Source organism: Branchiostoma belcheri, unplaced genomic scaffold, assembly GCF_001625305.1.
Source record: "Branchiostoma belcheri isolate BF01 breed outbred unplaced genomic scaffold, Haploidv18h27 scaffold27, whole genome shotgun sequence".
Taxonomy (NCBI): domain Eukaryota; kingdom Metazoa; phylum Chordata; class Leptocardii; order Amphioxiformes; family Branchiostomatidae; genus Branchiostoma; species Branchiostoma belcheri.
The window spans coordinates 3059385-3080850 of NW_017803876.1; the positions used below are offsets into that span (position 1 = coordinate 3059385).

General features: G+C 44.2%; 2 protein-coding genes across 5 annotated transcripts in view; both read left to right on the forward strand.

Annotated features, from left to right (window-relative positions):
- Positions 1-5908, forward strand: part of LOC109472323 (CAAX prenyl protease 2-like) — a 14106-nt gene extending 8198 nt beyond the window's left edge. For 3 of the 4 annotated variants that reach the window (XM_019772018.1, XM_019772016.1, XM_019772017.1), the window contains 5 exons: positions 3119-3186; positions 3691-3799; positions 4228-4299; positions 4589-4651; positions 5136-5908. In XM_019772018.1, coding sequence (XP_019627577.1) covers positions 3119-3186; positions 3691-3799; positions 4228-4299; positions 4589-4651; positions 5136-5338 — 515 coding nt within the window. In that variant the 3' untranslated portion in view covers positions 5339-5908. The remainder of the gene's footprint in view (positions 1-3118; positions 3187-3690; positions 3800-4227; positions 4300-4588; positions 4652-5135) is intronic. The other variant, XM_019772019.1, reaches the window with a different exon arrangement.
- Positions 5909-7413: 1505 nt separating this feature from the next.
- On the forward strand, positions 7414-20168 carry LOC109472147. Its single transcript, XM_019771721.1, has 12 exons — positions 7414-7506; positions 7670-8006; positions 8334-9364; positions 9939-10280; positions 10757-11110; positions 11603-14244; positions 15665-15746; positions 16259-16441; positions 16562-16595; positions 16833-16966; positions 17272-19112; positions 19322-20168. Exons 2-12 carry the CDS (start codon positions 7676-7678, stop codon positions 19395-19397), a joined length of 7050 nt encoding a protein of 2349 aa, XP_019627280.1. The 5' UTR covers positions 7414-7506; positions 7670-7675; the 3' UTR covers positions 19398-20168.
- The last annotated feature ends 1298 nt before the right edge of the window (positions 20169-21466 follow it).

Below are 21466 nucleotides of genomic sequence, written 5' to 3' on the forward strand. Positions count from 1 at the left end.
CAGCAGAAGTTATGATTAATCGTAATCACTTCAATTAAGATATGGCGGTGGATCATATTATCAGATGAATAGGTGTTGTGAATGTGAAGTGATGTAATGAACCAGAAGACAGTCTTGTTGCTTATATCATAGCTATAAGTTACTGTTCAGTGTTGTAGAAATAATGAAGAATAATCAGACCATTTTGATAATTTTGAACTAAGCTGGATCCTTGACTGTTCTATAGTGATAATAAACATTCAGTATCAAGCTTGATATGGATGATTTATATTTATAAACACTTCACTTTAGGTTTGTTCATACCATGTTCTGTGCTGTAAGCTAAGGCCACACCAAGTAAATTTTATGGATGACGTCCTTTGGAGACCCTAAATCTAATGCGAGAGGGCGAAAAAAAACAAGAAAGGCCCTAAAAAACAAGATGCCTAGATTAGAAATATACTAAGAGACGACAAATGTTAGGACACAAATTGAATGAGGTGACACAGTGTAACAAGCAAGAAGTCTTTTATTCATCATCAAAACAGCAATAAATCAGGCGGAACAGCAGTTGTTGTCCTGTCCTGTTTTCGTGTTACGGGTTTCACGTCAATCTGATGATTTGCGGCACTGTCGTGACTCTTTGGTCATAGTTACAGGAAGCAGAATTTCTTGTTTTTTTTCCTAGGAACAGGCCAAAATCAATGCGCGCGCGGACGTCATCCATAAAATTTACTTGGTGTGGCCTAATGTAAAACATGTTTTGTTGGAATGTGTACTTGTAGTTGCTGTTCCTTGGGCCCATTGCCATGTGCCTGACTGATGGAAGCTGTTACTCTCCTATAACTAGGGGTAAGTTTGGTGGGAAATTCTCATTTTGGTCCACAAATTAGCTCTTCATTTTCTCCCAATATTGAATGTGAAAAAAAACATAGACGTACACACTTCTGTACAGCTAGCAATTTTTATTGTGATTTGGTATTACAGTATTCAGATATTATGTTGCTTGATTGATTCATGGCTTCATGGATGAAATACATGTACAATGTACAAACTGTACAAAATATAACTTCCTAATGTTATCTGATAATCATAGTCCGAGTAGTGAAAGGTAAAAGGACAGTAAGTTTTGCACCCCATCTGATTAATACCCTACCCCAGGCCAGTACATCTGCAATTCTGCATGGTCCTAATGATACAATTCTTATACCTTCCACTTATTTCATCCTGGGGTTGGGAGAAGCCAGCACAGATGCAGAGGTTGTTAGCTACATTATCCCAGCTCGTGCCTGGTGATAAATAGGGCTGTGCACAAATCCCCTACAAGCTGATAAAAGCACTGCAGCCCGTACCACAGGAGAGGGCATAGATTTGCTCCCGGCAATGTCAAGAGAAGGACTAATTATCCTGTACCATTATGATAAGGGTCCTGCTGGGCCCTCTCTGGTCTGCTTCATGCTTGTTGGCAGGTAAATTTGTTGGTGGATACAGTCAACACTAATGACTCCATGGCACGAGTTAAAAGTCTCATAAGTGTTGCTTAATAATGCCAAGTCAACCTTAACATGATGGGACATGAGTCAAACTGGAAAACCCTCATAGGACTGAGTTTGTTAAATGAAAGCTTTGTTCGATGGATGTGGAATTTGTGGGTCCCAGGGAAATGTCTGCATTCAAAGAGCACTCATCATAAGCCATCATGGATGGAAATGTAAGACTAAGTAAGAGCTGTCACTGCCGGTTTGAACCCTGCACAAACTGCACAATTAGAGCCTGTTTCTTTCCTTAATAAAAATGACAGCCACTTTTCCAGAGGCAATGTCACCTTTACAGCAAAGGAGAGCAAAGTTACAGTAGTGATTTAAAAAAATCTTGAAACTTCTCAATCACCTGCAGTACATTTGGCTTGAGTGGTTTTCTGAAAGCACAGAAGATGACATGCTGTTACTCGCCAAATTCATTAAGAAATCATTAAAGGAGCTGGGGACCAGCTGCTTCCAAAAAGTGTCCTAGAAAGGAAAGTAATGAAGGACTGTTGGACGTCTCCAGATTCATTAAAGGCAGGATGATTGGCAGCTGTCTGTAATGACTGCTTGTTCCGGAGAGAGGAAATTAGTGAGCCGATCATGGGGGTCTCCCTCCTCCATAGATCAGAAAGATATGATATGACAATTAGTTTTGTTTTTTTTAACAGAGATCTTTATTTTTTGAACTGGGGTAAGTTGTATAATTTTTGGTACGGTGGATTTTGGTGTAATCACAATATAACACAAAATGGTATGATATTATTTGCTTAGATATATAACATTATTTTTGTTTTGTACTGAAATAGAGATGCTCAGAAATGATCAAAATTGACACCAGACATAGTCATTGAATGTCAGATATCCTTTATCTTACATCATAGCTGTAAAATCTGGCTGCCATATTAATAAACCCACAGGAAAATCTCTCTGTGGATGGCCAAACAGATTAAAGGTTTTGTTGCCTGGTTACATGCAGAGGATGACGTCATCATGTTGTTTTGCCTGATTAGTGGCTTCATTCAGAGCAACAAGCTCTGGCATGTGATCAGTGTGTTTCTATGTTACATTCCCAGAGAAATGTGAAAGGTGAAGGGCAAAGAAAAAAAACATTTTGTAGCACTAACTTGTCAAGAAAGAATTGTCTGTTGTCAAAAATGTTATGTTTTGCAATACCACACAAATCAGAGTAGTGAACACAGCATTTATCGCGTTACAAAATCCCCACCCTAACTTTGAGAAGGTGATAAAGATCTAAAGAGACAAATGATCTGTACAGTGAAAGTCCCTGGCATTACAGAATCAACCCCCAAAGGTACTTAACATCATCCTGGAGGACTCAGCAGTAAGACCCAGTGTGTTACTGTGATCAGGATAATGGACCTCCCAGGCACTTAAGCGTGCGAGCCAAACATTACAGGTGTCACTGCCCTATCGTGGGCTGTACATCTCTGCATATGGTATAGTGTTAGAAAGATCCCTAGATCAAAAGGTTCAGAATACATGTTTTATAGGTGGTCTCTTGTCAGACTGATGTAAATGATGACATGTGCAGCAAATATCAGAATGAAATTATTTCTAACAATTATGTTTTGTGCTTCTTCTGTATCCCACAGGAATGATGTACATAAAGTACCGGTACAGAGATGTGCTGTGGTTGAGAAACTTCATCGTGGTTTGTGCGGTGCCTTCTCTTTTTCTGTGTTTTGTACTGTGTGTAAATGCAATGCATGTGCTCCTATCCTAACTTATATAAAGGGGGGCAGCCTAGAAGCTGGTTAAATGTAATTACAAGATCTATCAGTATTCCATTAGTGAAAAAGAAACCTTTAAGGTCCATACAACTGATTTGCACAGATAGTTGAATGATGGTCATAAAAGTGCTGGAAGCTCAGTAATGAGAAACTCTATTTCCAGTGTGTTTGAGCTTGTAAAAACTAGTCAGTCAATATGCCAGTCAGTAACTAGTTTTGCTGCTAGGAGGTCACCTAAAAATTTTTTTACTGTCATAGTAGTTATCTGTTACTGGTTTCTGATATCACAAGAGACAATTTTTCTTTAGAAATTTATTACATTTTACAAGTAGATCATGACCAGTCTTGGGACATCTGTAACATCAGACAATACACAGAACCAGTACCATATCACCACCCACCAGTAGCCCTGACCTGCTGCCCTCCTGTTCCAGGCTCCCTTCACGGAGGAGTTTGTGTTCCGTGCCTGCATGCTGCCCCTGCTCATCCCCTGCCTGGGGCCTGGGCTGGCCGTGGTCGTCTGTCCTCTCTTCTTCGGTGTTGGTAAGGACAATAGAATCTTCAAGTATTAATGGTACAGGTTATTTTGTTCCTCATGGTTTTGGTTGTCAGTGTTTTGATATTGATGTCTATCTGAGGTGATTGTTCATGATTTCATAAGGTATTGTTTCTGCATCTAGCGGTATCTGTACAATAGGGAGCTTTTTTCTGTAATACTGTATTTGCAAATGGAAAGGAGTTACATGTATTATTGTTTTTACAGGTAATTAATGATTTCATATATAGTTTGTTCTTCTAAAGAATTACCTACTCCTACATCTATCCATACACTGCCGATCATTTTTGTTTTGTATGTGAAGATGAGTTCAAGTTGACTTCTAAGAAATTTGAAAACAGTATCCATTCATTACAGATATGTTTTTTACTCTATTTTGACATGCATTCATGTGTTGTTTATTTCCACCTATCAGCACATATTCATCATGTATTTGAGAGGTTGAAAACTGGAGACCAAAGTGTCAAGGTTATATGGATGCTTACAAGTAAGTTTATTACCCAATTTATCCATCCTTCTCTTCATCACATTTTTGACTCTGTGGGTGTCCTAAAGCATGTTATAGAAAAAAACAGACCATTGCAGTAGACAATTATCACTCAATTAGACATTCACACAACTTTCTTATTATCAGTTGTCGCAGAAAAATGTGTTATTCCTGTTTTGTATGCAGTATATGTACTATTGATTGCTGCTATGCCTGCTCTATGTAATCCTTGGGTTGGTATACTTGTAGGTAAGTTAAGTCACCTGTGTTTTATTCATATTTCCCCCAGTGTTCCAGTTCTCCTACACGACGGTGTTCGGGGCGTACACAGCCTTTCTGTTTGTCAGAACAGGTGGGTGGTCTCTCAGGCTGGATCAGACATCTTACTCTGCACTTTTACATGTTAAATAGAGTAGTCCTGATAATCTACCTTAGTCTGAAGGTCTGCGTCATCGCTGGATTTACTCATGACAACAGGAACAGAGAGCTTTCCTCTGCGAGGATGTGATTACAAAGTGGAGTATTACAGTGAACAATTTCCCTTGATGTTGTTTGATCTTGTTATGTTGTGAGGAAGAAATCACAAATTGCTTTAGCTGTGCTTAATAGCAGAAAATGAAGTAGTTTTTTTCCAACTCTTAAAGAGTTATTCTTATATTGTTGAGTTTTTCTTATTTGTACATTATTTAATGTATTTAATGTGTACTTTTCATTCGTCTCACCCACAAAAAGCCTCCATCTGTGTCTAGTGTGGCTATGATCATATCCTCACATTGGTGTGTCAACTTATGGCACACAGTGAAATAAAATTGACAGACTGACTTGTCTTTCCTCAGGTCACCTGATCGGCCCCTACTTCTGCCATGCCTTTTGCAATGAGATGGGGTTTCCCAACTTTGGGGATGTTTTTACAGGGAGCAAACTCAGGGCAGTCCTCCTGTCTGTGTTATATGTGGCAGGACTGGTACTTTTCCTTCTATTCCTGTGGCCTGCTACACAAGCCTCCCTTTACAGCAATACTACATACACGTGGACGTAACACAAGGCAACCTCTACTGTGTCAACTGTCATCATAGCAGACAATTTAGCCTGTACATGTATTATGAAAGGTGCCATGTGAATGTGACAGGTTCTTCAATGACATCAATGAAGTTGTTGGCCTGATTCAACTTGACTTCTTTTTCTGATTCTTCCTGACATTTTTTTGTTAATTTTCCTAGAGCTTTGTTATCTTCAGATAATTTATAAACAAGACTGATGACTAAGTCTTAATAGAACTGCTTTCCTAATGACATGATGTATTGGAGTGTTATTTTCAGAAAGAGACATGTAACACGAGAAAGAAATACTAGTAGCCAAATTTGTCAAGAAGTCAGTGTTCTAGGTGGCCATGTGGTGTTACAAGTTTAGTTTATATGTAGAATGAAGTGTTTCTTACATATCAGAGAGCTTACCATATTGTGCTAGTATCTAGATTCAGTCTTGTAACATTTTGAAAGTGAAGGAAGGTCATCATTTCTTTGTTAATTTCTTTCCCTCCAGCTCTTGTGTGTGGGCCTGTTTCAGCTCTAAGGGATGATTTAGTAACATTAATCACTTTGTACAATAGATAAAAGGACTGTTTATTTTCACTTGACCATACAAACATCAGGGTATATTAAACTTGTACATGTATATTGTAAAGAAGAAAAAAAATAAAAGAGAACTATAGTTTGTAATTGATAGGAAACTTTGTAATAGATAGCTGTGAATATGTACAACGTGTATATGGGAGGCATGTATAGTGTTACGTATTGCTGCACTCTATGTCTTTAAGTATATGTATAACATAACATAACAAAACATATCACATTTGCTTGTAAGCATAGACAATGCCTAGTTCAGATATTTGATATGGTGTTAAGTTTCAGGTACAAACATTTATACACCAGTGATCCTGCAATGTAGAATGGGGCCGGGCAACCTTTGTTCAAACTGTCATTTTACCACCTCAAATATTTTTCTTTGCAATGATGTTAGGGCAGTGTAAAATATAGTAGAATCAACTGAAGGCATCTGCTGTCTGGAGCTGGATGCCCTTGCAGTCAGTCCTTAGCTCAGGAATCAGTGTATAGCTGTCATAGAAACTGTGCAAGTATAGGTAGAGGTCAACATGTTTGTATAGAGAAAGCATTTTTACTTCCTCAGATGTCAACACCAGTACAAGCAGCTTCTGCCTTTTGCCTGTTCACTGTCAGTGCAAAGCAGGGTAAGACATTGTTTACATGTGATTAAGATAGAAATGCTTTAAATATTCTTGTTGTGAAACATTTTTACAATTTTCAAGTTGAATTATATAAAGCATAGTAACAGTGACTGATGTTGACCTACAGTATAGTGTACACGAATAAACAGGAATTGTTGCAGCTCACCCACGACTCCAATATCCCACTGACCAAAGTTGTTCCCATTGTTCCCTACAAGTACAGAGCTTATGGTCCTGTTACTTGTATACTGGAAGACTAATAAGAAAAGAAAGATACGATGCTCTCATCTGTCATTTCCTTCTAAGTACAGTGTGATAGTTTGTACCGTGTGTACTAGTGACCACCTCTGCATAAGGACCGACTGGGCCGTGGCCACTTTTTAGTGGACCCTTGATTACTCTTCCCATTGGCCCAAGCAACACGAATCCTGTCTATACATGTACAAGTAGTATAGGGGCAACCTGTCTACCGTAATCATTTCCTTCACGTCCCATGACTAATCACCAAGCAGATCATACGGTGGCAAGGAAGTATCCATTGGTCAGAGGTGTGTCCATTAGCCATGCCACCTAGCCTTCGGTGGCTACTGAGCACTCCTCTGGCCAATGGATACTGCCTTGCCACCGTATGATCTGCTTGGAGATTACCATGACTGCTCGCTGCACTTTATTCATAAAATCTTGCATATTTACATGATTTGGTCGGTGGCCACCCTGGTGGTCCCTTTCCCACGCGTTCCTGCCGCGCGATAGTTTTAAATTAATCACCGGCTGAACTTGATGAAAAATTACATCGGTTGTCATGGCAGTAGGAGATTACAGCGCACCCTATAAGAAGCCCGCCTCAGAAGTAGCGCACATACGGCGAAGGTTCTGTCTCCGCTTTCGCCACGACGTTTTAAGATAACGGCCTGAAGAAAAGCGTCTTCAACAGACTTGCAGTAGAGTCGTGAAGTCCAACAGTAAGTATCTAACGGTGCACGCCAGTTTTCGACAACTCTTCCTTGCGTTTATAGATGCTATGTTTCATGTAAGACGCATACATCTGTGCGACTATTCGAGACCGAATTGTTGCTACATTTTCACCCGCTTAAGTTTTGACAAGAGGTAATGTTACCGTTTCAGAGAGCCATGGCCAGGTGGCTTCTGGTCGCGCTGATGGCGGGCATGGTTGTGAGTAACAGCCTTGCCGCTCCTCCGGACACCGACACCCCCACACCACCATCCGATCCCGCTGCTGCAACGTATGACGTTCGCCCAGCGCCGGATGGCGGCAAAGACGCGAAGGACATTCCCGCAGTACCACCACCCAAGGGCCCTCTACTTCTCGACGACTTTGATGACGACGTAGACCCAGTTCCGGATGACAGGAAAGACACCAAAAAGGGCATCTTTGCTGCAGCGGCCAAAGCCAGAGGTCCCTATCCAGGCTACTCTGATGACAAAGTGGACCCACGCACAGGTAAGAATAATGAAATATTAAATTCAAGGATTGATGTTGTATTGGACAGTTGCATTATGGCGTTTAACACATATTTCTCACCTGTACCTTTCTACGGACTGAAAAAAAAAAAGTAGAAATTTTTGCCCGGGGGGGTTATTGACAGAGAAGTAGGAAATCTCAAAGCTACCATCTTGTTCAGTCCGCAGAAAGAGCTGGTCGAGATTACCCTTACGGGGAAGTTGTTCCCTTAGAATTATGTTATGTCTATCTCCTAGCGTACAAAGTGAACATGTTAAGGGCAGTCCTTGCTAGTCAATGTTACATAACACTTTACCAACACAACAGGGAACCCATTTAGCAAAATGCCGGCACCCATGAGCGCCCCGCCGGGCAGGCCCGTGTTTGAGCCGGGAGACAGACGGAGGCTGGCAGCAAGGTTGGGCGGCAAGGCGAGCAAACTGATCTCCACCAAGACGGGCGATCAACCACGTTACGGCAAGACAGACGCGAGGCCGGGGTTCAAGGATCTGAATAAGATGAAGCAAAGAGAGGATTATCCGGTTTCTTTAGAATCAAAGCGCTACCCAGCTTCCTACTTGGAAAAGCTGAAGAAGCGACCCGCACTGCCGAACGCAAAGATGATGAACGGAAAACGCCCCTTTCCGTACATGTATCAACACAAGCCTGACTTACCTGCTGGCCCAGAGATCAGGAGGAAGGGAGACGAGCTGCCGCCAAACAAACCACCCCTGCCCGGACAAGCGCCTTCCTCTCCGCAGCCCCACAGCCGTCGCCTGAGAAATCATCGGATTGACTCGGCGAGAGGGGGTCAGAGAGCTAAGGCAGCTCGCAAAGAGAACTATCGGAATCGAAGTGGAATGCACCCTGATATAATGCCACCCCAGAAAGGACCAAGAACAAAAGATCAAGGCAAAATGCGTGGAACTGGACAAGAGCGTGCAACTGGTCAACATAGCGGTATTCCAGCGAGCTGGCGGAAACGTGGAATGCAACGTGAAATAATGCCAACCCAGGCTGTACCAGGAAGAAAAGACCAAGGCAACATGCGTGTAACTGGTAAAGAGCGTGTAACTGGTAAGGAGCGTATAACTGGCAAACATCGTGTAACTGACAAACATCGTGGAGCTGGCCAGGAGAACTCTCGGAAACGAAGTGGATTGCAACGCGATAAAAGGCCAACCAAGACTGCACCGCGACCAATGACATCGAGGAAATACCGAGGCAACTGGCGTGATCACACCGATGCCAGGGTAAAGCAACGATATACGGAAAGGTTGAGGAACAGAAAGATGAAGAACTCCAGGAACACCAGGAACTCGACTGCTGCCGCTAGATCTAGACCCAAGTACAGTCGCGTAAGTCAAGTTTTTTCTACATTTCATCAGTGGTTTGCTAACATACAGCACTAAGCTTACTACGTTCTAAATTTCACGACAGCTAGCAATTGAATACATGTGTAGAAGTCAGGAAGTTCTGTGTGTGTAGTTGCGAATTGTACTCTGTAACCTGTGTCAGTCTGTGGATGCACATGTACATGTATTTCAGATGTGTATATGAATGAATGTGTAGATGGATAGAAATGAACAACATTTGTTCATACTCCACCTTGCAGGTCACGGTATTTTACAATTATCAACCGAATGGCCTCGTAAAGTTTGCAATATCAGACATTGCAAACCATTGTCTAATAAGTGGTTATGTTGTTGTAAAATCGTGATGTACGATGTACGAAAAGCATCTCTTCAACTGAAGCTTCCACTTTTAGACATCAAGATTAACTCGGCAATGTTTTTCACCACTTCTATTGTTTCCCATGCCCAAAAGTCCTGATTCCTTTAAAACAGAGTCAGACATTTTCCTCTCTCTTTTATCCCTCCTCCCTTGGGTATTTTTTACATTCATTCGGTTTTTCGGTTTCACTGCTTACAGAAAACCACCCCTTGGCAAAGGCAAGTACGGACGCGTAAACCTGCAACAAAACATACACGGCAACAGCAGCTGGAAGAACAACGGCAACGACAAGCTCAGAAAAAGCTCGACTTAATCAGAGCAAAGATGGACAAAATCTTAAAGCCAGAGCTCTTCGACAAGCCGTCATACACTCGTATACAGACAAGGCTCCAGTCCATCTACGCAATGCTGAAGAAAGACATTTTACGCGCTGAAAATCCGACCAACCGCCCTGTGAAAAAAGCAACGCGAAGAACAACCAGTGGACAGGCAATGTCAAGAACAAACGTGCATCTTTCCAGGAACAGACGATCATCTAACGTAAGTCCCACAAAATACCATCTCTTGTAGGTTTTGCACTGGCTGGCTTTGATGCGATACCACTGCTCATCATGGCAATTCGCATTCAAGTGATGATGATGAGACATAGTCTCAACATTTGCATTGCCTATATTTATCTACAAGACAAAACCTAATTCTGTAGATCTGCTTACAAACATGACAAACATTCAACATGACCCTCCGTAAAGGTTATGGCATTTTATCACCATCAGCGGGCACTCCATTTGTGTAATCTGCGTTACTTCTACGTCACTTAATTACAATGTTACAACGTTGTGTTCATATCAATGGAACTTAATAGCGATTTGCCGCAATTAATGCCGTTTATTGAACAAAGCTCCGACTCGTACATGTAGATATTCTAATGCCTACTTTATCATGTGAACATAACTCCCTTTCAAACAATGAAATACCTTCTGCTTAGAGTAAATTTGTATGATTATTTTTGCTTGCAGATGACGAGGCCGGCACCGCAACGATGGCAACGGGAACGACAAGCAAACAGGATACTCAACACACTTAAAGAGAAGATAGAAAAACTTCTAAAGACCTACTCGAACGACACATCGCCCCAGTCCAGGCGTCTCCAGGAAATGCTCCAGCGCCACTACGCACTTGTGAAGAAACGGCTTCTGTACAACAGACGGTTGTCCAGGAGTAGGGATGTGACGCGTGCCGGGCAGGAAACGTCGACAAATGGCACATCTGGTGCGTCAAACGACACTGCACGGCCGCTACACGCCAGGACCAAGCGATCGTCTGACGTCCGTCCCTTTCAGAGGAACGAGGAGACCATGTCTAGCCCAAGGGTATGTCCATTTTTTGTACACTTCTACGCTTTTTTGCGTTGATACAATTACACTGCTTTTTATCAGAACGGTTGTCTGTAAATTTGAAAATGTTTACGCTTTTGCCAACATTATCTCTAGACCTCGACCGACGTTTCCTTCAATGTTGCAGTCCACAATTGTCTGTCCTTAGCAGCTTGTGTCAATCAGTAAATGTTTATGGCTTTTGAAACGTTTGAAATGTATTGCTTGACCCATCTCACTCACAAGGCATTTTAGATCAAATAGTCATTGTCGCCCTCTTGGGTTACTATAACATTGTTCTTCAGGAATCATTTTGGTGTATAGCAGTATGTCTATTTGTTCCCGTGACTGTTCAAATTAAGAATTCTAAATATCACTGTTACCTCACCATGCCCGATGATTCTCATTCAAAAAAACGTCCCTTTTCACGATACCGATGCCTTCGAAACAACAGATTATCCTTCGTCTCTATAATTTGTATGCTTATAGAAGAAGCCGTCCAAACCACAACGTCCACGCGACTGGAAACGACAAGTATACTCAAGGCTTAACATGTACAAAGCGAAGATAGAGAAATCGTTAAAGATGAACAATGAAACCGACTCGTCACCCGAAACTAAACGTCTTCAGAAAAGGCTCGAGCACATCATCGCATTTCTAAAAAGATTCTCGTTACCGGAGAAAATTCGAGAACAAACAGCAACAAGAGCGACTGGTCCTCAAAATGACGATGTATCGGCCAGGATGAAGCGATCTCTTTTCGTCAATCCCATGGACACAAAGTACAACCTCTTTCAGGGAAACGAACTCTTTCCGTCTACCATGCGTGATTTTGTCAACAGGGCAATGGTGGCAGCAAGGAAGGCAATAAACACGCTGCCTCCGAGCTATAATCAACATTATTCCCAGTATAGCCGTCCTGTTCCGTATGGGAAGAATGTGCCAGAAACACGGGCAAATGTCTTCAGTGGTTTGACGGGGGCACAGCAGAAACCACGGTGGGTAAAGTTTCCGCAGCCGCCAGTTTCTATGATAGACACCAAGGGCGGTAACGAAAGCCCCAAGCTGAATCAGCTGGCGACAATTGAGATGTTGGTAAAGCAAACGGAGGGCGACCTAGAAAAGTTGGAGAAAAGTATCGACAAGTCTGAGAGACTCGGCACTCGTGTCTACGGCAATGGCCTTAAGGCATCTATGGATGCTGCTCGCGACGCCATGCACAATCATTTCGCTTCTATCCACCAAACTATCATGACCGTTATCGATCCCACCGATGATGCGAACGAGAACGAGATGGAGGAGGATGACGTCGATGAGTACAACGATAGCGAAGAGGACGATGACGGCGAAGATGAGGACTACGACCCCAATAATGATGATGATGATGGCGACGAAGACGGTGATGTTGATGACGTTGAAGACGACACTTATGACATTGACGAAGACGACAGTGACGAGGATGTCAGTTCTGATTATGATTACGATAACGATTATGATGATGAAAATGATGAAGACGACCGTGATGACGACGAAGAGGAAAGCGATGACTACGACGAGAAAGGCGAAGATGATGGCAGCGATGAAGAAGAGTACGATGAAGATGAGGATGAAAACGACTATGATGATGAGGATGAAGAAGGAAGTGACGAGGATGACGACAACGAAGACGTCGGCGACGACGCTGACGATGATGACGCGCTGGTGCAGGAGCTAATTTTCAAATTCAGATCTGGCCTGCAAGGTCTTACTACCATCGTGGATGATCTTGAAAACCAGGTCAATTCACCGCAAAACGCCACATCACCGGAAAATGTCACTGCTGTGAAAGAGGTTCCTCCCCCTCCATATGAGCGGGATGCCGGTGAGAGAAGGTACCAGCTACGAGGACAAGAGGCCTGGGAAAGGGGTCGCAGAGTCTTGGATGCTGTTAAGTCGCACATCTGTGGTACGATTGACACTGGTCACCCCATTATCAGTAGGTTCTGTGACAAAGATATACCGTCCATGGCCGCATTCAAAGTGCTCCGCAGTCGGAGTGACTGGAGAAAGTGGATTGGAGTGTTTTACCAATTCATGAAAATGTCAAAAGAGGCGGCAATCGCAGAGGTGCAACACCTGCAGGAAGCTCGGTTACTAGAAACACAGCGCATGCTCGACATGTTCCTCAGCGCACCTATCACGGTTCGGGCTGTAGAACAGGTCTCGCGCAGCCGCGGCGTCCCACAGAAGCAACTCCGGGAACAGCTGCAAAGTGGTCAAGTCGACACCAAGACCGTCAATGATATCCTGCTTCGTATAAAGAACGAAAAACACAGGCCGTACACCATAGTCACCCATAACAACAAGGTGACATTAGAAGAAGGCAACGAAGACCCGAAGAACAGCACAGATGACGAGCTCCCAGACAACACTATCGACGAACAAGAAGTTGACGAAGATCCAGAACCTGAACCAGACAGCTCTGGAGAATTAGTAGATGAGTTTGAACCAAACGAAGACATCGACCCAGAACTTCAGCTGGACAATGGGCTTGACGACGAAGTATCGCTGGAAATTCCCGGTCCGGCAGTTGGTTTGGAAGAAGAGCTGGAAGATCAGGAGATGAGTGATGAGAGCGAACAGCCGGAGTTTCAACCTGATCCAGAAGACGAGTTTGACGATCCTGCCTTCATGTTACAATCAATGGAGGATGCTGAACCGATGCTTGAACTGGGGGAGGCGCTGGAGGAACTGGAAGTCGGTGACGAACTGGAGCCGAACTTTGACGCAGATGAGAAGGAAGAGCCGCAGCTTGAAAATGTCGAGTTGGAAACCAGCTTCGGAAGTGACCTAGCCCAACCGGGAACAGCTGACAAACTAGAGGACTTTGCATCGCTATTGAAAAAACGCCAGGCCGTCAGTTCCCGCGACTTTGCGATGCCCATGCAAGAGCCTGAATATCGCTTCAACACAAAGGACGTCTCGGATACATTGCTGGACGTCTCGGCGGCGCGGCGCGTGGCCCAGCACAGCGATGCCGAAGAGGGAAATCCCAACGCTGCCGTCCAGGGACCGAACATGTTCGCTGTGGTCGCCGCTGTGACTGGAGCAGCCCTGTTTGCAGTCGTCATCGGGGTGATGCTGGCAGTCAGGTGCGTTACACTTACTACATCCATACCACAGAGAGTTAAATAACCATTGGATGAGGACATCTTGTTATGACACCCTTTACTTGTAAGAAGACTTATGGGTGTTGTTGATTTCTCTGCAGATTCAGGAAGCCTCGCCATGAAGGCAAAGCCACCCAGCCGGCCACCAACCTCGACATCTAGACTACCCGGCTTTGGCGAAGGCGATCAGACCAGACCCGGTACCCACATGACGCTATGTTTAGTCTTAGCATGTTTTGCATGAATTGTCGCTCTAAATGACAATTTCAGAAATGTACCTATTTTAGATGTAAGCAATCTCTAGCAGCCTTACGTCATAGCTGAAACGTGCACGCTTAAAACTCGATAAATACGATACAAAAACACAACATCAGCGTCTTCTGTGTTGCCTCATTATTGTGTACATGTGAATATAGCAACGGACATGGTCATATGCTTGTTTGAACCATTCTTCATTCATGAGAAGTTCACGTCGGCCTGCAGGCTGCTTTTCATTGAGCTAAGGGTCAGACAAAATATGTCAAGATGAAGATGAGGTTTAAATCATTTAAAATCCTAATAAATCTATACACAAATTTCACACATACATGGTACAAAAATATATACAAGTGAGAGCTTGTATATGCCATATATCTCTTGGGTTGTGGCTGAGAAACCGTTTCAGCCAGCTTATTTTTTCTCTCATGTTTGAAAACTATGCGACAACATGTGCTGTATGGTTATGTAGTCCCTCAACTTTCATTTATTTCCAAATGAAAGTTTACAGCACACCTCCCCAATCTATCACTTTATTCATGACAATGGACTCGTGCGAAGTGTGGAGAAAACTGTCTCTGTTCGGTTCATATGTTGTCCTTATTTGTAGACAATTTTGTACCAGGCCTGATGTCCTGACTTCGAGCGTCCTTGCCCTTGTAACGCTCTCATTCTTTTCTCTCCAGTCCAAGAACCGCTTAATCTCATGTTTTGGAACACGGTCTTTCGGTAATGGATGTTTGGACCAAAGTAGTTTGTCTCAGATAATATCTTTTTTAAAGGTCTCCCGTCGTTGCATTTACTGCGGTTTCAAAGCTCACCAAAGCTAAGATGCAACGGATTATCTCATAAGGACTCATATCGGGCATGACGCAGGTATTCCTTTATATCAGTGTGCTGGCGTCAAAGTGTGGGAATGGGCAGTTTGAGTTTCAGCATAACAGGCCTAAAAGATTAGGATGTTTTACTTTGGCAACTCTTTCTTTTGGAAGTTGTCGTGCTAAAATTGAAACTGCCCATTCCCACGCTATGCGCAAGCATAATGAAGCAAAGGAATTCTAATTTATCTAATTATAAAATATTGGGCAACTACGTCAAACGTAACCTTTTGGTTGATATTGAATAATAAACAACCATCTTTGTCTAGAGTGTTCGGCCACTACAACAATGCACCGGCATCGCTGAACGTGATAGAACACATTCTACACGTGCCTTGCAGCAGCATCGGGGTAGACACGACTCAAATATCCCATAAATGCATTGATGAAACGGACATGTGCATTTCACATGCCGTAAACATGGTAAAGACATCATCCGAGTCCAAACACAACAAGCAGTTGCCGGTCAACCTATTTCTTTATTTCCATTATTTGCTCTGTAAGATACTGCTATAACAATGCCTTTGAGCTGGTCCATTTGCATGACGCATGCAACTTAAGGAAAAGCTTGAGTAGGTAATGATGTTAGAGCAGTTTTAGACACAGGAAAGGATTACGCCGGCTTACGTGGACTGACGTACTTAAGGTACTTGATCCCAGCTTAACCTAAACATCTAATTACATGTCCATTGTCGAGAGACTTCCCAAAACATAACAGTGTCAAACTGAATTAAACCATTGTTGTGCCCAGACATGTGCCGAGCAAAACATCATGCCTATAAATATGGCCGGAAAGTTCAGTCCAAACCCATTCTCTTACAACCGATCCTCCTCGCCGTTACAAGCACCAGCAGACCAGATAGTCTTTGCAGAATTTGCAGAGTTTAAACGGGGCTGCACCGATGGCGTCTCGGGCACAGTTGTGTCTCGTCCTGCTGCTGCTGGTCGGGACGATGACCTACAGTGAAGCAAAGCAGTCACGGACATCCGGCAAGAAAAGTACCAGCGAAGACATTGAGGCCACTTCTGGGCTCGTGCAGGAACAGGTAGAAGATGTGTTCCTGTGAAATGAGATTACCAAATGTGTTTTTTTTATATATTTGCATTATTTAAGTACATACACGTACATGTATGCTTATGAAGAACCTTTTTTCTGCTCCCCTTAGACCTCTGTGACGGACAATGAAGACGCAGCAGAAGGTGGGTTGACTGTTGTACGCGTTTGTCGTCTATTGGGTACTTTGAAAAGGGCATCGTGTGGCGCGAGTAGTGTCTTACACAGGTATAGTCCTACCATTCTTTCCTTTCAAAATCTTGTGTGACACTCAACCAAATCTTACTTTTTCCTTGTCGTTCCTAGTAATTAGTACTGAATGATTTTACTGAATGATTTCAAGTATAGAAAGCGTTTAAGTATACGATTTCCTTTGATGACAGCTCGAACTGGAAGAAGGAAGTCAGGAGGGAGTCGGTTTGAGAACGTTGGCGACAAAGCTGCTGCGAAAATACAAGAACTCAGCCCGGGTTCGCAGTCCGGGGCGGATGGCGCAGCCGGGGAAGAAACCTTCCTGGTAAGAGAATTCTTGTCCGTTATTACTAATATAAAATGACTAATATAAAGGCCACGAGCTGGCAACATGCTGGAGGCGTTTGTAGAAATTGTCATGATAGATCTAGCTGAACTTGTTTCTGCTCGGCAGAATCAGGTCACTGTCACCGTGGGTTTGTGTTTTTGTCTGTTCAAAGCTTCTCAAAGAGAGAGCTTACTTAACTTTTTTAATGTGGATGAAACGACAGACAATGGTACTCCAGGATGCAGATTTCTACATTGTTGCGTTTAGTCGTGGGTATTCATGTATCTTCGTTTTCTTCCCAGACGTCTATCCGCGAACAGTATCAACAGGCAGGGAGGGACCGGTCTCAGCAGGAGGAGCGGATGCCAGAAGGCAAGGGAAGGGCATCATCGGAGGAACAGCAGGACCGGAGGCCAGAAGGCAAGGGGAGGGCATCATCGGAGGAACAGCAGGACCGGAGGCCAGAAGGCAAGGGGAGGGCATCATCGGAGGAACAGCAGGACCGGAGGCCAGAAGGCAAGGGGAAGCCATCATCGGAGGAACAGCAGGACCGGAGGCCAGAAGGCAAGGGGAGGGCATCATCGGAGGAACAGCAGGGGCGGAGGCCAGACGGAAAAGGGAAGTCGGGAGAGGAAGGGAGAGGCTCCGCTGCAGAGAGGCGGCCGTCGGGAGGGAAACCGTCGGTAGAGGGATCAGGGGAAGAGGAAACTGAAGGCTCCGGTGAAGAGAGGGAGAGGGGGCCGCCGCGAGAGGAAAAGGGGCGCTCCGGTGCACGGGGGAAACCTTCGGAAGAGGGATCAGAAGATCAGGAAAGAGGTGGTTCCGCTGCACAGCAAGGCCGAAGGCCAGAAGGAAAGGGAGGATCGGCGAACCAGGAAAGGGGAGGTTCAGAGGATCAGGAAAGAGGTGGTTCCGCTGCACAGCAAGGCCGAAGGCCAGAAGGAAAGGGAGGATCGGCGAACCAGGAAAGGGGAGGTTCACGACCGGAGACAGGACAGACACGGGGGAGACCGTCAGGAGAGGAAAGAAGGGGCAACGCAGAACGGCAGAACCATGGAAAACAACGGGAAGAGGAAATACAGGAAGAACACGTAGTGGAAGAGGAGCAGGAGGCGGTAGAAGTGGAAATACTGGAAGAACCAGAGGAAGTTGAGGAACCAGCCCAGGAAACTGCAGAAACCTCAGCCGCCGAAAAGGAAATGGAACAAACGGAAATGATTGAAGCCGTCAAACAAGAGATCAATTACGATTTAGAGGAAATGATGTTGCAAACTCTGACTGAAGTATTGACGGAAAAAGAGCAGACCAATGACGAAGTCGCAGAGGAGGAAGTACTGAGCCGAAGCGCCAGAGCAGCACCCAATAAGAAGGGCCGCGGGGAAACCGGTGACGAAGAAGAGACTGGGGCCAAGAAGGGCCGCGGGCGTAGTGATTTCAGCTCGGATCACCCCAGAAACAAGAATCAAAACAAGAGCAACGACGAGGACGACGTTTCAGGAGATGGATCAGGTGAAGGCAGTGGTGATCGCCCTGACCATGCTGGTAGGCCCGAAGGCGTAGGGAGGGCTGGAGAGAAAGGACAGGCTGGAGGCCAAGGGCGGGCTGGAGAGAAAGCACAGGCTGGACAAAATGGGAAGGCTGGACAAAAAGGGAAGGCTGGACAAAAAGGGAAGGCTGGACAAAACGGGAAGGCTGGACAAAACGGGAAGGCTCAAGGTAAGAAATGGTGGGAAAAAACTGAGGCGGAGGTAGAACAAGACGTCCAAGAGGAGAAACAGATGAAGAAAGCAGTTGCGGGGAAGATGAATGAATATGTGAGGAAAATAGTTGCCGACTACATCGGTGGCATGGTGGAGGAGGACCAAGATGAAGAGGAACAAGAAGAAGAAGGGGCGACAACGCCTAAACCAAAAGGCAAGGGCGCTAAGACCAAGATGAGTCGCGAGGAAAAACAGCAACGACTGAAAGACTTACAACAGAAGCTTTTGAAGCGAACGGGCAGGGAGGCGACCCTGGGAGAGTCTTCTTCGGAGGCCAGGAAGATCAGCAGCGTGCAGGGCTCCAGCATCGCCGTCCTTGTGGCGGGAACCGCCATGCTGCTGCTCGCTGTCGGACTGATGGTGCAGACCAGGAGGATGATCAGGTGAGAAAAGACGTGTTAACCTCCTGCCATTGTCTGTGTTCCCAGTTCGTAGACAGTGCCCGAATGACAATTCTAACCTACCAGATACCAGTAGTTCTCTCAGGTTTCCGCCAGTGGAAGCCCCCGCGTACCAGAGTTGCTTTAGAAATCGGACTTTGTTATACTGTTTCCTCCAGTGTCTTGCTAACTGGGTTTGATACCTTTCCCAACAGAGCCAACAGCATCCCCGGGCGCGCGGATTTGGAGACAGGCACCGTACCCGGCAAGGCCATCCACGTCCAGTAAGCTACGGACCCGATCGACCAGCCACCAAACACATCTGTTTGTGGGAATAGTACAATTCCAGCTCTGATAGTAAGAACGAGAATCTCAGTACGCTCTAATCTGTCTTTGTTGTATTTGTCAACGTATTAAGTTTACATAGCACGTACATTTACGTCCTGTTTCAACATACCCAAGCCCAAATATATTTTATTCCGCTGTCACCAAAGATTGCTAAAAATTAAACATCCTCGAATGTCCATCTTTTCATTGACTTTATTGATATGTAACACCTGAAAGAACTTAGAACTCATGACAATGATCTGATGTGTTTGAAAAGCGCGGATTACGGACAACGAATCGGAATTATTGTGTGGTGTGCCCTGATCTTAGTCAAATGCACTAGTCACTTATAAAATGTTTCCTGTATTTGGAAGGGTTTCCAAATTGCTATATTATCCATTCTACTATGGCAACTTGCATTCCTTCATTGTAAGTGCACCAAATGTAACAACCGCAGTAGTATGAAGTAGTGTCCTGCCCAGACGATGTTTCCTGTGCTTCGTCTTGAGACACTGGAATGTTTGTCGGGATGTGTTGTACGTGTAGAACGAAATACTTGTGAGTGACGTTCTGATGCTTTCGCTTCCTGTAACCCTGTAATACGTTTTGTACTTTGCGTTCCTTGTACCTGCGACACACGTGTGTAATAAACGTATATAACCACATAAGCTCTGTCTGTGTAAGTCTGTTTGATTCCGAGAGAACCAAATTTATCTAGAGGGAAAACAGAGAAACACAGAAATCGTCACCGGCTGCCCCGATAGGAAATTGTGTCCGTGCCTGTGGAGTCTTTGCCCTGGGGACATGCCGTGCTAGTCTTGATTTCCTAACCTAATAGCGTATACTCCACTTTTAAGTGGATTATTGAAACCCATTATTGAATCCCAGTTAAAGCCAGGCACTGATATCCGTAGAGTAGATTTTAAAAATGTAGAAGTGCCCTTTCAAACATTCCAGCCCTTATATTGCATTTATTCCTTTTTCGACGAGGTCAAAACTTCCCAGGCCATTAGTGGATAATTAGTTCTCATTACGCGATGACGACAGTTGTCAAATTTCAATCCACCCTTTGTGTTCCTTAGTTACGATGTTTTGGGAAACAATTTCTTAACTCCCACGGTGTGACGAACATTAGGTGGATTGATAAAGGCAGTTTCCGTTGTTAATCTGTAGTACTGGGAACGGGTTGTTCTGGGTCTAAGCCTGGGTGAAATGGTAATATATTGCCAATGTGCCTTCTGTACGCTCCAACGGACTGAGGATTAACTTAGAGAAACCGTGAACATTGCCGTGTTGGAAGAAACACCGCCACAATTACCTCTCCTTTGTAACACGGTATTAACAGGAAGAACAAAATTCAAGAACGTTAGTTGTGTACATTGTAATTGATTTAGGCGCTAAGTGCCTACTTCTGCAATATCGCTGTTCCCTTGCTAAGCACTGTCCCCATAGAGGCGAGGCCGTTGAGCGTTCAAGCATTTGACAAATCTTTCAATGGTCTTTCCGTGAGCACAAAGGTGATTTAAGATATCAAGTTATGATATCAATATATATATATGCTATATATGCCATTCATGATCTAAGTGACATTTCGATACTCCCCAATGATCTTAGACCAATAATCTCTAAGGCCTTCCGATGATCTCTTCATGTCACCGTTTTCACACTATTGGCATTACTTTTCTGCGACGTACTCGAGTTATATTCGTTCATGATTAACAATGAAGATAAATCATTAACTTGAGGTTTTCCTTTCCGTGTTCAAGATAACGTGAGACTCATAAGGCACCTGCGGGATCAAGTTGACCTTTCCCACAGTTCATGGTGGAGGTGCGGTAGAGGTGCGCCCTCCAGCAGGCTGGAGGTGAAGTGCCGCGGGAACTTCCGTTTTGGCTTGCTGAGCACATAGACAGAATCATGACGTTACCGTGCCTTTTTTCTGACTCGAAAAAGTATAATCTGGATTTTCCTGATTTCTCTTTTCACTTATCTGACGTGCCATGTACAGATATGATATCAAATACCAATCA

Bases quoted from the DNA above. Each gene is read 5' to 3' on its own strand.
- LOC109472147 (XM_019771721.1), top strand. From the start codon at position 7,676: ATGGCCAGGTGGCTTCTGGTCGCGCTGATGGCGGGCATGGTTGTGAGT. The intron at 16,442-16,561 runs GTAGAAGATGTG...TGCTCCCCTTAG, and splicing joins CTGGGCTCGTGCAGGAACAG to ACCTCTGTGACGGACAATGA. The intron at 16,967-17,271 runs GTAAGAGAATTC...TTTTCTTCCCAG, and splicing joins CCGGGGAAGAAACCTTCCTG to ACGTCTATCCGCGAACAGTA.